The sequence below is a fragment of the Artemia sp. Qi Xiang Cuo genome, chromosome 1 (genome assembly GCF_049724085.1).
Source record: "Artemia sp. Qi Xiang Cuo chromosome 1, ASM4972408v1, whole genome shotgun sequence".
NCBI lineage: Eukaryota > Metazoa > Arthropoda > Branchiopoda > Anostraca > Artemiidae > Artemia > Artemia sp. Qi Xiang Cuo.
The window spans coordinates 55,930,349-55,943,881 of record NC_142794.1 but is presented as its reverse complement, the minus strand read 5'-3'; the positions used below and the strand labels follow the sequence as shown (position 1 = coordinate 55,943,881).

The 13,533-nt window shown below is 35.0% G+C and overlaps 1 protein-coding gene across 1 annotated transcript in view; it reads right to left on the bottom strand.

Annotated features, from left to right (window-relative positions):
- BORCS6 (BLOC-1 related complex subunit 6) overlaps positions 1-13,533 on the bottom strand; it is a 150,198-nt gene that overhangs the window by 39,281 nt on the left and 97,384 nt on the right. Inside the window, exon 5 of the mRNA XM_089091057.1 lies at positions 3,379-3,462. Coding sequence (XP_088947183.1) covers positions 3,379-3,462 — 84 coding nt within the window. The remainder of the gene's footprint in view (positions 1-3,378; positions 3,463-13,533) is intronic.

Genomic DNA, 13,533 nt, shown 5'->3' with positions numbered 1-13,533 from the left:
TCATGGAGTGTCAAAACTTTTTTCTTCTTGGTAAAGAAAAATATTTCCTTGAATTTTTCCTCTTTTATACACTTTTTTGGGCCATAAAAATATCCTTCAAAATTTGATATAGAACCTTTGTTTTTCTGATGGAATAGCCCTATCCAAGAAAATATCTAACGTATGTTAAGAACTGTTTTTCATGAAATTCTTAGAGAGTTATCAGAAAATTGAAGGACATCAAATACATTGTATTTGTATTATAAGAAGAACAGTATTGTTGTTATTATTGCTGTAAATATTCTGCCACGAACTTGCAAATTACGTAAAACTTTTCATCAGAAAGCACTTTATTATGACTCACTAAATTAGCCCTCAAAATTCTTGTCATTATCTTTCCAGTTTCTTTCCAGTTTCGGATTCCGTGCACGTTTGGTATAAAACTTGGAATGTTTCAGAATTGTGTAAAGATTATTTAAATATTAAATCATTCTAGTTACCAAGGTTATTATCAGCTGCTAGTCAAACTTTTTCTTGTTCAGGGCATGTTTGGAGCCAGAGGGTGGGGGTATGGCCCCTCACTAGATCCACTGATGGCCTTGCTTGCATGCTTTGCTCTAGCTTAATTATTAAGCTTTATTATGACATAGCAAAAGACTTTTGCAGATGCCAAATCAAATGATTTTAGTCATTTGCATTTCTAGGATTTTCTTTTTTGGAGAAAGGGAGGGGGTTCAGTTTTTTTATTATTTGATTCTTTACAAATAGTTCTCGTTTTAGCTGTCTTGGCATAATTAGCTTCGCTTTCTAAGAAGATTTTCGGTTTTTATGGAATGAGTGGTCATATAAATTTCAGAATGGGCTCTTCTTAATCAAATTTCATCATATTATGGCATTGTTCAAATAAAACTTATTTTACCTTGATTGTCCTTATAAATCCGTTCTTTGTTTTCCTTTCCATTCTCAAACCAAGATTATCTTTACCTTTTGCATTATTACAGCCATACTAGTTATTTTCCTTTTTCTTTTTTATATCTTCAACGCATTGCATTCTTCCTTCCCCCTAAACACTCGATTCCTCTTATTTCTTTTCCTGGTCTCCAGGCTGTGAATGCCAATGCCACACGCGTGCCTATCCATGACGAAATCTAATGTCGCTTGTGTTTATACTTGTTTATATGTTCTCTGGAGCAGTTGTATCTTGGTCCGGCTTTGTCTAATGGTTGAGATGGGGAATGATCATACTGTTTATATCTATCTGCAGTGATTTAGGTCCACCATGCGTACTTTAACATTTCCAAAGTTCTCAGGAGTACTTCAGAAATTCAGATTACTACGCAAAAAAAGTTGGTTAACCATGTTAGGCATCTGAACCTGCTAAAAGAGGTCAGAGGAAAATCACTCCTTTGGCAATAGTACCTATGACCAGTGATATATCAGAACAAAATGAAGCCTCACTCAAACGAGTATAGACATTTTGTCCTTACGGAAAATATCCTTAGTTTATCAAATGGATGTAATTTGACAGTTGATTACACCCATTTCCTTCAGAGGATGCACTTCCATGTTGGATGTACTTCGGTTTAATATGACGTCAACAAAAGTTAAGTAAATTGTGGTCTTTGGTGCCATTAGATAATAACAAACCAATAAGGCAAAAAGTGATGTTTTTAATCAACGCAAGCAGTAATTACAGTAAATTTCGGGGGCTGGCAACTGTCATAATCCCAAAGTATCTCTCTCTACATATTAGTATTAAAGTTTGTGTTTTAGGGTTTCCATTTTTATTGGAAGAGCTCACTTCTTCAGAGATTAAATAAAAGAATAAATAAAAAAAAATTAAATTAAAGGGCGGTTTTTCAACCATGGACGCCCATAAGCTGAATTCCAGGGGGGGGGGGCAAACTTCGTCTAATTGCTACTTTTAATGCTATGTAATAGAAATCTCAGAACAAAAATATAAAAATAAGGAAGCATCATTCAGCCGGGGGGGGAAGAGCCCCCCCAGCCCCCCAATATGGGCGCCCATGCTTTCAACTTAAAATGAACAAAACTTATACTGTATAGGAGGGCGCTACCAGTCCTTCTACAGCCTGCTCTTAGTGATGAAATTTGATTGGTGCTTTCATGGAAATATTTTGAGGGCACCAAGTATAGCTAGTTGGTGTTGGTACGTGCCAGTGCTATATCTACCAATTAAAACATTTTTCACCTTCCTTTGATTTGAACTATGGTTTAGCAATTTCAGAGTGATTCAGAATTTTACTGACTTTAAGGGAATTTGTGTCGGCTTAGGTGGATTTTTAGGAAGCTTGAATAAATAGGGTTGTTACGCCCACTTGTTGACTACATAACATTGATTTTCGTATTCAGCATGGTCAATTCAATCCAATTCTACACTTGACCCTTCTTTTGCTTATTGACCACCTAAAACTTTTAACATCGACATTTTTTTCGCTTAACTAGTGACTAAATTATAAAAATGACATTATCATAAATATTGCAGCAACTTGCAAAGTCCGAATTAGTTAGATATGTGCATTTTTGTCAAATTTATTGCATTAACGAAAGTTTAATAATTTTATACTTAAAAATAATTTTTTTTTATGAAAGTAGGCCTTAAGGGTGAAATTGAAGCTTAAAACGAACAAAAATTGTTGTTTCTTGGTCTGTGCAACACTACTACTACTACTACTAACAACTCACCGAGCACCAAGCCGCCCGAGGCCAAAACAGCTACGCACGCTCCTCCTCCATCCCAATCTATTCAAAGCCTCCCTTTTTACACCCGCCCACGAAGTTCCCATTTCCTTTAAATCCTTCTTTATGACGTCCTGCCACCCCAGACGAGAACGACCAGCTTTTCGTTTAGCCCTGGACGGTTGGCCGAAAAGAACAATCTTCGGCAATCTGTCATCCTTCATCCGCACAATGTGCCCTAGCCACCTCAACCTTTCTTTCTTTATAGCCCTAGAGAGCGGTATTGAACCACATTTTTCGTATAGCCTACTGTTTGAAATACAGTCAGTCAGCCGGGTACCCAGATCAATCCTTAAGCAATTTCTCTGGAAAACATCGAGCAAATCTTCATCTGCTTTTCGGAGTGCCCATGCTTCAGACATGCCAATAAGACTAGCTCAAATAAGATGTTCAATGGTTATTCCCTACATTTATGGAATTATGTAAAACTAGAACTTCATTGAAAACATCAAATAATACATAACTTGAGTATAATATAAAAATAAAACGCTTTAGCATATTTTTTACATTAGAAAAAGTAAGCACTTTAGGATCTTTTACATGATCTAAATTCTCTCAGTGGAGTAAATAGAGCAATGAGGGAATTGTAGAGTAATGTTTTAAATCAATTAGACCCTATTGTACGGAACCTGTGTTTACCTTAATATTGGAGTCCATTGAGTCACAAGCTTTGCAGACTGAATCTTTATACACATCAAGAGATTCGCTCGTGACAGCTGATATCTGAAAAAAATCTCATAACTTTTAAAAGTCAAAATACTTTGATGCTGATGTGATGCAAAAACAATAGTTAAAATAAACTCCAGGATTAATAAGACAAAAAAAAACATCCACCAAAGGAGGTAAAATAAAAATCGATCACCGATCTAAGGATATTGGTATAGTTGAACTAGATATATTTGGAACTGGTGCTGCCGACTATATTCCACACACAGCTCTTCTTTGGCAGATGAATGGAAGTCGGAGTGCCCCCTTCTGCGGCACTTAGCAAAGAGTGCAGCATCCTCTATGTAATTTTTATTTTCCCCTGTCACTTCGTACAGAAGCGTTTGCCATAGGAACTTAGCAGGGGGTTAATTCAATAGAAACTGAACATTCTAGTGCCCTTTTTTGATAGTTGGAAGTCATTGGATTAAAATAAGATGCAGTTTTTTTTACAAGAAACTACATTTTTAAGCAGAACATGCATTATTCATACTGACGCAGAAAAATAAGACAAAGTCGGGAAGTGCTGGTGCGTCGAATTCTCCACAACTACTAGCAACAATTTTTTTTATCAATTCATAAACTAAAGTTATTTAGCAGAGTCAAAATATCTAGTTATATAGGACAGTCAAAAACGTAAAACAAAACATTTTTGCTTATTATACATTGAAAGTCCTTGGAGAATCGTCAACACTAAAATATCACGAATCTAGGTGGTGTGCACGAATGCCGTACCAAAGGCACTACCAGTGCACAAATTAAATTCATGCAAGAACCCTTTAATCTAACCCCTCTTCAATAACAAAAAAAAATCTGGGCGCAGATCTGGCTAAAATGTAGAGAGCATGTACGTACACTCCAAGCTTCCATAAATTTACCCTCACTTATATACTCGGGAAAATATACCCTCGCTTACACTGAAGCACATAAAAATAAATCTAACGCTGGTTTTATTGTAACGCTGGAAGAAGCTGTATCTTCGTATTTTTCTTTTTACTGTATAGGCAAAAGTTGTCCTTCAGAAATGGAGTTTCCTATTCAAAAGGTCATATATGCCACCCAACTAACAGATATGTAGGATTTTTAGGACTTGCATTTGGAAGAAAATATAGCATTCCAATCGCAATTAAACATAATCAGAGCTTAGTTGTTGCGAAGGTTGGGAATTAAAAAGAAACACAAACATTATTTATTTTTGACCCCGTGTCACATTTTATGAGTCGGTCATAGGGGGCTAGATAGGAGGGGGCTCATTCTATTGGAAACTTTAAGTTATAGTGCCCTTTTTAAGAATCAAAAGTGATCGTGGTTACACCGATAGCTGCAACCTAATAAAAAACGAACGCGGCTTATAGTAACCAAAAAATACTCCAAAACCCCCTAAAAATGGCGTCGGATCGAAAACAAAGAACACCATTATTGCCTTGGTAGAAAACCCTATAGAATGAACTTACAGTCCCTTGGCTTGAACAGCAAGGAAAGCCACTGGCTTGAACAACAAGGAAAATTACAATTTTGCATATGAAGCATCTTTTTTCTGTTTTCTCTTTCTCCGCAGCTAGCAGGGCTTTGGAACATCATAGAGAGTTTCAAAGTTTCTGAAGAGTTTCTGAAGTTGTCCTTCAGAAACGAAGCTTCCGAATTCAAAAGGTCATATATGGCATATAACTAACAGAAGTGTACGATTTTTAGGATTTGTTTAGGAAGAAAAAACTTCATTTCAATCGCAATTAAACATGATCTTAGGTGTTAACATGATCTTAATTAAACTTAGGTGTTGCGAAGATTGGGAATTAAAAAGAAACACAAACAATTTTTTTACTTTTATGTTCTACGTCATTAATTTGTTTTTTATTATTTAATTTTCTCTTTTATACTGCTTGTGTGCATGAACGTCTACTTTTTCAATCTTCACTGTTGCCTTTACGAAACCAGAGTGCCTTCTTTGGGGGCTCAATAAAGAACGAAGTGCGTTTATTATTTATTTTTTAAACCCGTGTCATATTTTATGAGTCGTTCGTAGGGGGCCAGCTAGGAGGGGGTTCATTCGATTGGAAAGTTTAATTTCTAGTGCCCTTTTTAAGACTCAAACGTCATCGTGGCTACACCGATAGCTGCAACCTAATAAAAGACGAACGCGGCTTATAGTAACCAAAACATACCTCCAAACCCCTAAAAATGGCGTCGGATCTAAAACAAAGAACACTAGTATTGCCTTGGCAGAAAACCCTATAGAAGGATCTTACAGCCCCTTGGCTTAAACAGCAAGGAAAGCCACTGGCTTGAACAACAAGGAAAAGTACTTTTTCTGCATATGAAGCATCTTTTTTCCGTTTTCTCTTTCTCCGCAGCTAGTAGGGCTTTGGAACATCATAGAGAGTTGTATAAGGTGTCATTTTAAAGGAAACAGCTATATCTAGCACCTTCTGTAATAAACAAAAAACAATATTTATAACAAAACGAACTTTTGGACAAACAAACTGAATTTTCGTAGACGACATGAGCTATTGCTGCAATCAGGTAGTATTTCATCACGGTCGTCTTGGTGGATCTCCTCTTTGTAATTGGCTGGTCCTCTTGACAGCGAGGATAGCTTCAAAAACATTTTAATAGCTTAATCTGGATTGCAGCAGTAGCTAGCTACCTAGAAAGAGACGATCAAGTCCCATAGTAATAAAATAAAATAGTAAAAAAAAATCCTAAAAATAGAGTCAGATCGAAACAAAAAGTACACTATTAGAACCGCTTTGTCCGAAACCTCTCTATTGTAAACACACAGCTCCTTGGCTTGAATAACAAGGAAAATCCACTTTCTTGAAACACAAGAAAAGTGGCTGCAAGCACGATATTTTGCGGCATCTTTTCTTCTTTCCGTTTTTTTCTCCGCAGCTAGCAGGGCATTGGAAGATCATAGGGATCTGTTTAATGGCTCGTCTTATAGAAAATTGCTACATATAATGCCTTTTGTAATTAAAAAAATTACAGTTTTTAAAATAAAATCAATTTTTACGGAAAACTGCATTTTCGTGGTTGTGGAGATAGCTGAAACCTAGTAAAAGCAAACTACGGTATATAGTAACTAAAAGTTAATAGAATACAAGCATCTTTTGAAAAGTTGCTTTTCTGGGGTATGGTGCCATATTTGACTTACTTAGCAGCCTTATTGTTATTTAGCTAAATTTACCCAAAAGTAACCCAACAACTTAGCCCGAAATCCTTAAAAATGGTGTCGGATCGAAATTATAAATATCTTTGATCATGGTTGCAGCGGTAAATACCCATAACTCCTAAGAATTGGGCCAGACCGAAACACAAAGTATCCAACAGTTCGTGGTAACGAACTGTAAGCAAGGAGCGACCGGGCTCAATAGTAACCGAAACTCTAAAAAACGGAATGATCTTTCCGGAAAGATCATCCCATTACATGGGATGATCTTTCCATGGAGGAAGGGACATTTCTATGAAGGGGGCACCGGATTTTCAAATATTATTTAGAAAACGATCAGAAATTAAATAAAAAAAAACAAGGTTTTTTCAACTGAAAGTAGGGAGCAATATTAAAACTTAAAACGAACAGAAATTATTCCGTATATGAGGGGTTTGCCCCCAAGTCAATACCTCACTGTTTACGCTAAAGTTTTTTTCAGTACTTTCAAAAGAGCCATTTATTCTAATTAAACGACCTTTGTGATTCAAGGGTCATTCTTAAAGAATTGGAACTACATTCGAACTTTAGCGTAAAGAGCGAGGTATTGAGTAGGGGGCAAAACCCCTCATATACGTAATAATTTCTGAGAAATACCTTAATGTTTTAAATAATTTTTATTTTCTATTAGGATAAATCCACTTATAGCATAAAAAGAGAGATGCGACAAAATTATATAAAGGATCGATATAGTTAATTATAGATGGAGATTATATAAGTTTCATCGGCATCATAGTTGTAAAGATCCGGGTTGCAGCGGTAGCTAGCAACCTAGTAAGAGACGATCACGTCCAATACTAAGAAATGTAATAGCCCATAACTCCTAAAAATAGTGTCAGATCAAAACAAGAAGTGCACTATTAGAACCGCCTTGTCCAAAACCCCACATAACTTTCCGTCCCTTGGATTGAATAACGAGGAAAATCTATTGGCTTGAAAAACAAAGATAAGTTGCTGGAACTACGATATTCTGCATATAAGGCATCTTTTTTTCTTTTTTTTCTCCTCAGATAGCTTGGCACTGGAACGTCGTAGAGAGCTGTTTAATGGCTCATTCTAAGGCAATTGATGTGGTTAAAAACCTTTTGTAATTACAAAATTAATCTTTAAAATATAATCAATTTTTTTACGAAAAATGTTAATAAGGAACGAATGCTATCCCATTGTAAATGAAATATTAATTAGTAGTAGTAACCTTAGCTTTAGTGTCAGTGTTATCATCGGTAAGCTTTTCTTGGCTACGGTGCCATAATTCACTTACTTAGCTGCTTGATTCTCTGAGGCTCGTCTCTTACAATTCAAACTAAAAAAAAGCCGTTGGCTTTTTTCTGTTTGCACTTTGTCTTTGACAAAATTCCCATTTATAGTATCAATCCTTTATGTATACTCCTCCTAAAAAGAAGAAACAAAAAATATCGAAAAACTGAAAAGGCCAGATCAATAGCCGTTTTCCTATTTGTTACGAATCTTGTTCATTTCAAGTTTGTGCAAAAAACTAATTCGGGTTGCAGTGGTAGCTCGCAACCTAGTTCTTTTTTAGAGAACACGTATTTTTTTTAGCTAGGAGCAAGTATTCAGTATTATATAAAAATAAATTGAATTTGAATATAACTTTACAAGTAAATACTATAGTTAAGTTGCCTATACAAGTTTGTATAGGCAAGAGTTCGTTCTTTATTATAACTTTTGATTTTTCTATTGGTATCAAAATTCCGTTTCTTAGAGTTTCGGTTACTATTGAGATGAGTCACTCTTACTATAAAGTTGGTTACCACGAACTGTTTGATTTTGATCTGATGTGGAAAAGAAAAAAGAAAAAAAAAGAAAAAGATGCCGTTTATGCAAAACGTCGTCAAATAAAGATGCCGTTTATCAGGCAGCATAACTCACACCAATTTATGCAATGGTGCTGCATAATTGTTCATTACTAGGTTTCATGTTTATCTGATGATCGAGCCTTTATGTACTACAACCTACGATTATGTTGTCACTGATCAATATTGTACACGAAAAATAAAGTTTTTCGTACAAAATATATTCTATTTTAAAAATATTTTTTTTAATTACAAATGTCACTATATCCACAAATTTCATTGCAAATGAGCCATTTAACAACTCTCTACGATGTTCCAGTGCCGAGAAATTTGTGGAAAAGAAAAAAAAACAGAAAAAAAGATAATGTTTAGGCAGAATGCTATAGTAGCTACCACTTTTCTTGATTTTCCAGCCAACATATTTCCCTTGTTGTTCAAGCCAAAGGACAGAAAGTTTCCTATACAAGGGTTTTGGACAAGGCTGTTCAAATGGTGTACTTTTTGTTTAGATTTGACTCTATTTTTAGGAGTTATGGGTTATTATATTTCTTAACATTGGACAGGATCGTCTCTTACTAGGTTGCTATCGACCTCTGCAACCCAAATCTCTGACTAGGTTGCTAGCTACCGCTGCAACCCGGAAAATGTAACCTCGTATAACGTCATATATACCACAGACTTCTTGTTCTGTTCTTTGTTGCATCACTTACTATGAGATGGACTTCGGTCCTTATTGTAATTTTTTTTACGAAAAACTGCATATTTCATGTTAAAGATTGACCAATGACGTCATAATCGTAGGTTGTAGCTAGGTCGTCTCTTACTATTCCAATGATACTGGGTAATCATATATGTTACTATGCGTACTATTCACGTAGTTATAGGAGGCAGCGTGGCCAAACAGTCTATGGCGCTGGTGTTAACCCCCAGTCTCGTCGAAGGCGTCGGTTATTATCCTAACAAAGCAGGCAAATTACTTGTCTGAGTCTTAAATTATAATTCTGTTTTTAAAATAATTATTTCCAATTCTATGTGTACGTAAGAATTATATTTAAAAATTCCTTGCAAGAAATAATCTGCAATTTGTCACTTGAATTCTAACGCCCTCTCTAAAGTAGGTCAAAATTCCTTTCCCTTGGCTTAGTATCATATTATCGTCATAGACTATTTTTAGATCTAGGTTCGGAATATAGGGTGCTGTTGTTCTGGCTATAGTCCAATTGTCTTCCAAATTTAAACGTATCTTTCAAATCTGATAGGCTTATACTAGTAACGAAGTTCCTATTAAATTGTTATATATTCAAAGCAGAGGGTCGTTCTTTACTAGAAAAATTTCTTGTCGAAAGATAAATGTATATAAATATTACATTCACTTATTACGTCATATATGGCTATACGAAAAAACCAAACCCTTTGTACCTATTCAACATATACTAAACAGTAACCCCTTCAATGTTATTATAATAACTTTATATTCGTTCTTTATTATAAAATTTTCAAAATCTAACTTGTTAAAGCTGTAAATATGGTACTGGGTAATCAGTTTTTTTCAATATACGTAATATTCACATAATTATGAAAGACAGCGTTGGCAAGAGGTCTAAGACGCTGGTGTTAGTCACCAGTCTATACGGAGGCGTGAGTTCAAATCCTACCGCTGCCAGTCAGTGATGCCAAACGTGGTACAATTTTACCACGTAGTACTATAGTATATAGTATATATATATATATATAGTATATATATATATATATATATATATATATATATATATATATATATATATATATATATATATATATATATATATATATATATATATATATATATATATATATATATATATATATATATATATATATATATATATATATATATATATATATATATATATATATATACATATATATACATATATATATATATATATATATATATATATATATATATATATATATATAAAAAATATATATATATATATATATATATATATATATATATATATATATATATATATGGGTTCCAACCCCTGTTTCTTTTCCTTTCAGATAAATGACCTGTTTTCGTTAATTACATGTGCTTATAGCATAATTTCAAAAGACAGGTTAAATTCCATTACTAAGTGATAGTGGTTTTGCAATATGTAAGCTTTGAACTAAGTTCTATTTTCGTACTTCCTGGTTTGGGAGTCATTGAAAGATAAATATAAGAGGTAAAATTGGGTTTGAATGGGGATGTAGCTGATTGGCTGGGCCAAGTGAAGGTCCACTGCTACGGACAGTGCTGTAAAAATTATTATTATTTTTTAGTCTGCGTTTTGACCCCATTCGGGGATATATATATATTTTTGTGGTACTATTGTGACCTTTTGGAAGAATACAAGTAAGGTATTTTCTACAAACTGTGTACTAATTTCCGTAGCCCAGGCAGGGTTGGAATAGAGCTATGAGGTACCGTCATTATTATATTGACAGGGAGGCTTGTTACCTCCAAGGAGAGAGTTAAAAGATTTTCTAGCCGTAACCCAAGGCGGGTACATTTGGCTTTAGAAAGTGGCCATTTGACCACTAGATCGCGTTATCATACCCTGGGACAGGGTATACTGTAAATAGGGTAGTACAAAACCCGATATTTGCAGAACCGGTGTGGTAGACACGGGCATAGCATTATAATTTGGGGCCGGGGCTTTTCCCTGCAATAAGTGGTGACACTCGTATATTGCCACGCCAGTGGTACTGTGGCCTTCCGCTATTACATTCCACGAACATTGGTGCCAGCGGTAGCTAGCACTACGAACATTGGTGGCAGCAAGAGCAGGAACTATTAACAGGATTGATAGTAAAAGAATTCTGCGTTTTCGAAGAGACTAGTTGAGTTAGCCTACATAGTGATAGTAGCCTATTGTGGTTACATATAAAGAGAAAAGAAAGAAATACTGAATCAATTAATACAATTATGAAGATCTATTATGGGCTGTGCCTTGTGAGATCATAATTGAAAATTTACGAATCAATATATCGCGCAACTAATTAGTATTCGAAAATATAAAGCTAAAATTGCTGGGTGTCAAAACAATTTTTCGCGAGAGACCAGAAGTTAAATGGATAAAAGAATTTTTATTCAGACTGAAGAGGTAATTTGAAGTTAACGGAATTTTGAAATTATGTCGGACAGAGATGAGATTAATTCAAGACCGAGAAGGGCGAGTGAAGCCCATAGAATGAAAAGAGAGAGATAGAAAAGAAAGGGAGAAAGATATGAAACAACGTATATTAAATTTCATGGAGAAAGAGAGGATAGCCAGAGAGGTGGACGAAAGAAAACACCTAGAATATAGGGAAAAATTACAGGATGAGATAGATTAAATTGAAAAAGATAGTCAAGCCAATGAAATGCTTCATCAGGCCCGTATGGACAAAATTGAAAAAGATAGACGAGAAAGAGAGAAAGATAGACGAGAAAGAGAGAAAGATAGACAAGAAAGAGAGAAAGATAGACAAGAAAGAGAGAAAAAGAGGGTAGATAGAGAACGAAAGGAAGAGGCTGATAGAATAGCCAGAGAACGAAAGGAAGAGGCTGATAGAATAGCCAGAGAACGAAAAAAGGAGAATGATAAAATAGCTAGAGAGAAAGAAGAAAGACATCACCAAGAGATTAAAAGAACCATGATAGGTCTAATTCCAAAAAGTGAGATTTTATCACAACTAACGTCTAGGCTGTCAGATAGCCATAATAATTTGTCTAAGAATCAATCGCGAGAAAATGAAAATTACCAAACATTAAACACTTTTACGAGAAAATATACAATTCCGTTAACTACGGGGGGAGGTGAACCGGCCAATACAACAAATTGGGAGGCTATGCCGCCCTATCGGGAAAAAGAAATGCTTGATGCTCAAAATGATGATAATCTGGTAAAAACTTATTTCTCGGAGCCTTTTTCTAAAAATTGCCATAATAAAGATGAGAAAGTAAACCTATAAAAGAACGAATTGGGCTATAGCACATAATCAAGGAAATATTGAGGAGTTTGTGAAATCACATAAAATAGAAGGAAAATTAAACGGAAAATTGACCGAAATGGTAATTGACCCAGGGGAGTGAGCAAACTTTTGTGAAAATGGACCTAATTAAAAAGACAGAAATAGACCATAAAAATAATATTACAACAGTGTGTTATTATGGAGATAAGCACCAATGCCCGTCTGCTTGGGTAAGAATAGAAATTGCAAAGAAGGACGATACAGACCAGAGAAAAACGATAAAAGTAGGCTTAGTACCTATGCTAGCAGTGGATGTTTTACTAGGAGGAGACTTTGGAGATATCAGAAATCAGAAATGCAAATTTCCAGAAAATGGAAAACTTGAGAACGCTTTTAACGAGTGCGAGGCGCCGAAAAAAAATTTCCAAAACGAAGCGCTGATTGCAACAGAGAATAAGGAGACGAAATTTATTGAACGCGATTTTTCTGGAAAATTTTGAGAAATTTTAGTAGAATATAAAAAACTAAATGTCAGAGTTCAATTCCCATTTGATAACGAACTATTTGTTTTGGCGGTAAGAATAAAGAAGACTAAGAAAGAGAAAAGAAATATTAAACGGACCTACAATGAAGTTATGCAGTCAAAGATGGTGGACACTAGAGTCCAAATCAGATTTAACGATGATTTGTTATTTTGCGCGAATGACAGAATTGAGAAAAGTAGAGACGAAAAGGCTAAAATTGCAGCGTGTCAAAACAATTTTTGGCGAGAGACCGGAAGTTAAATGGATAAAAGAATTTGTAATTTGAAGTTAACGGAATTTTGAAATTATGTCGGACAGAGATGAGATTAACTCAAGACCGAAAAGGGTGAGTGAAGCCCATAGAATGAAAAGAGAGAGATAGAAAAGAAAGGGGGAAAGATATGAACAACGTATATTAAATTTCATGGAAAAAGAGAGGATAGCCCGAGAGGTGGACGAAAGAAAACACCTAGAATATAGGGAAAAATTACAGGATGAGATAGATTAAATTGAAAGATAGTCAAGCCAATGAAATACTTCATCAGGCCCGTATGGACAAAACTGA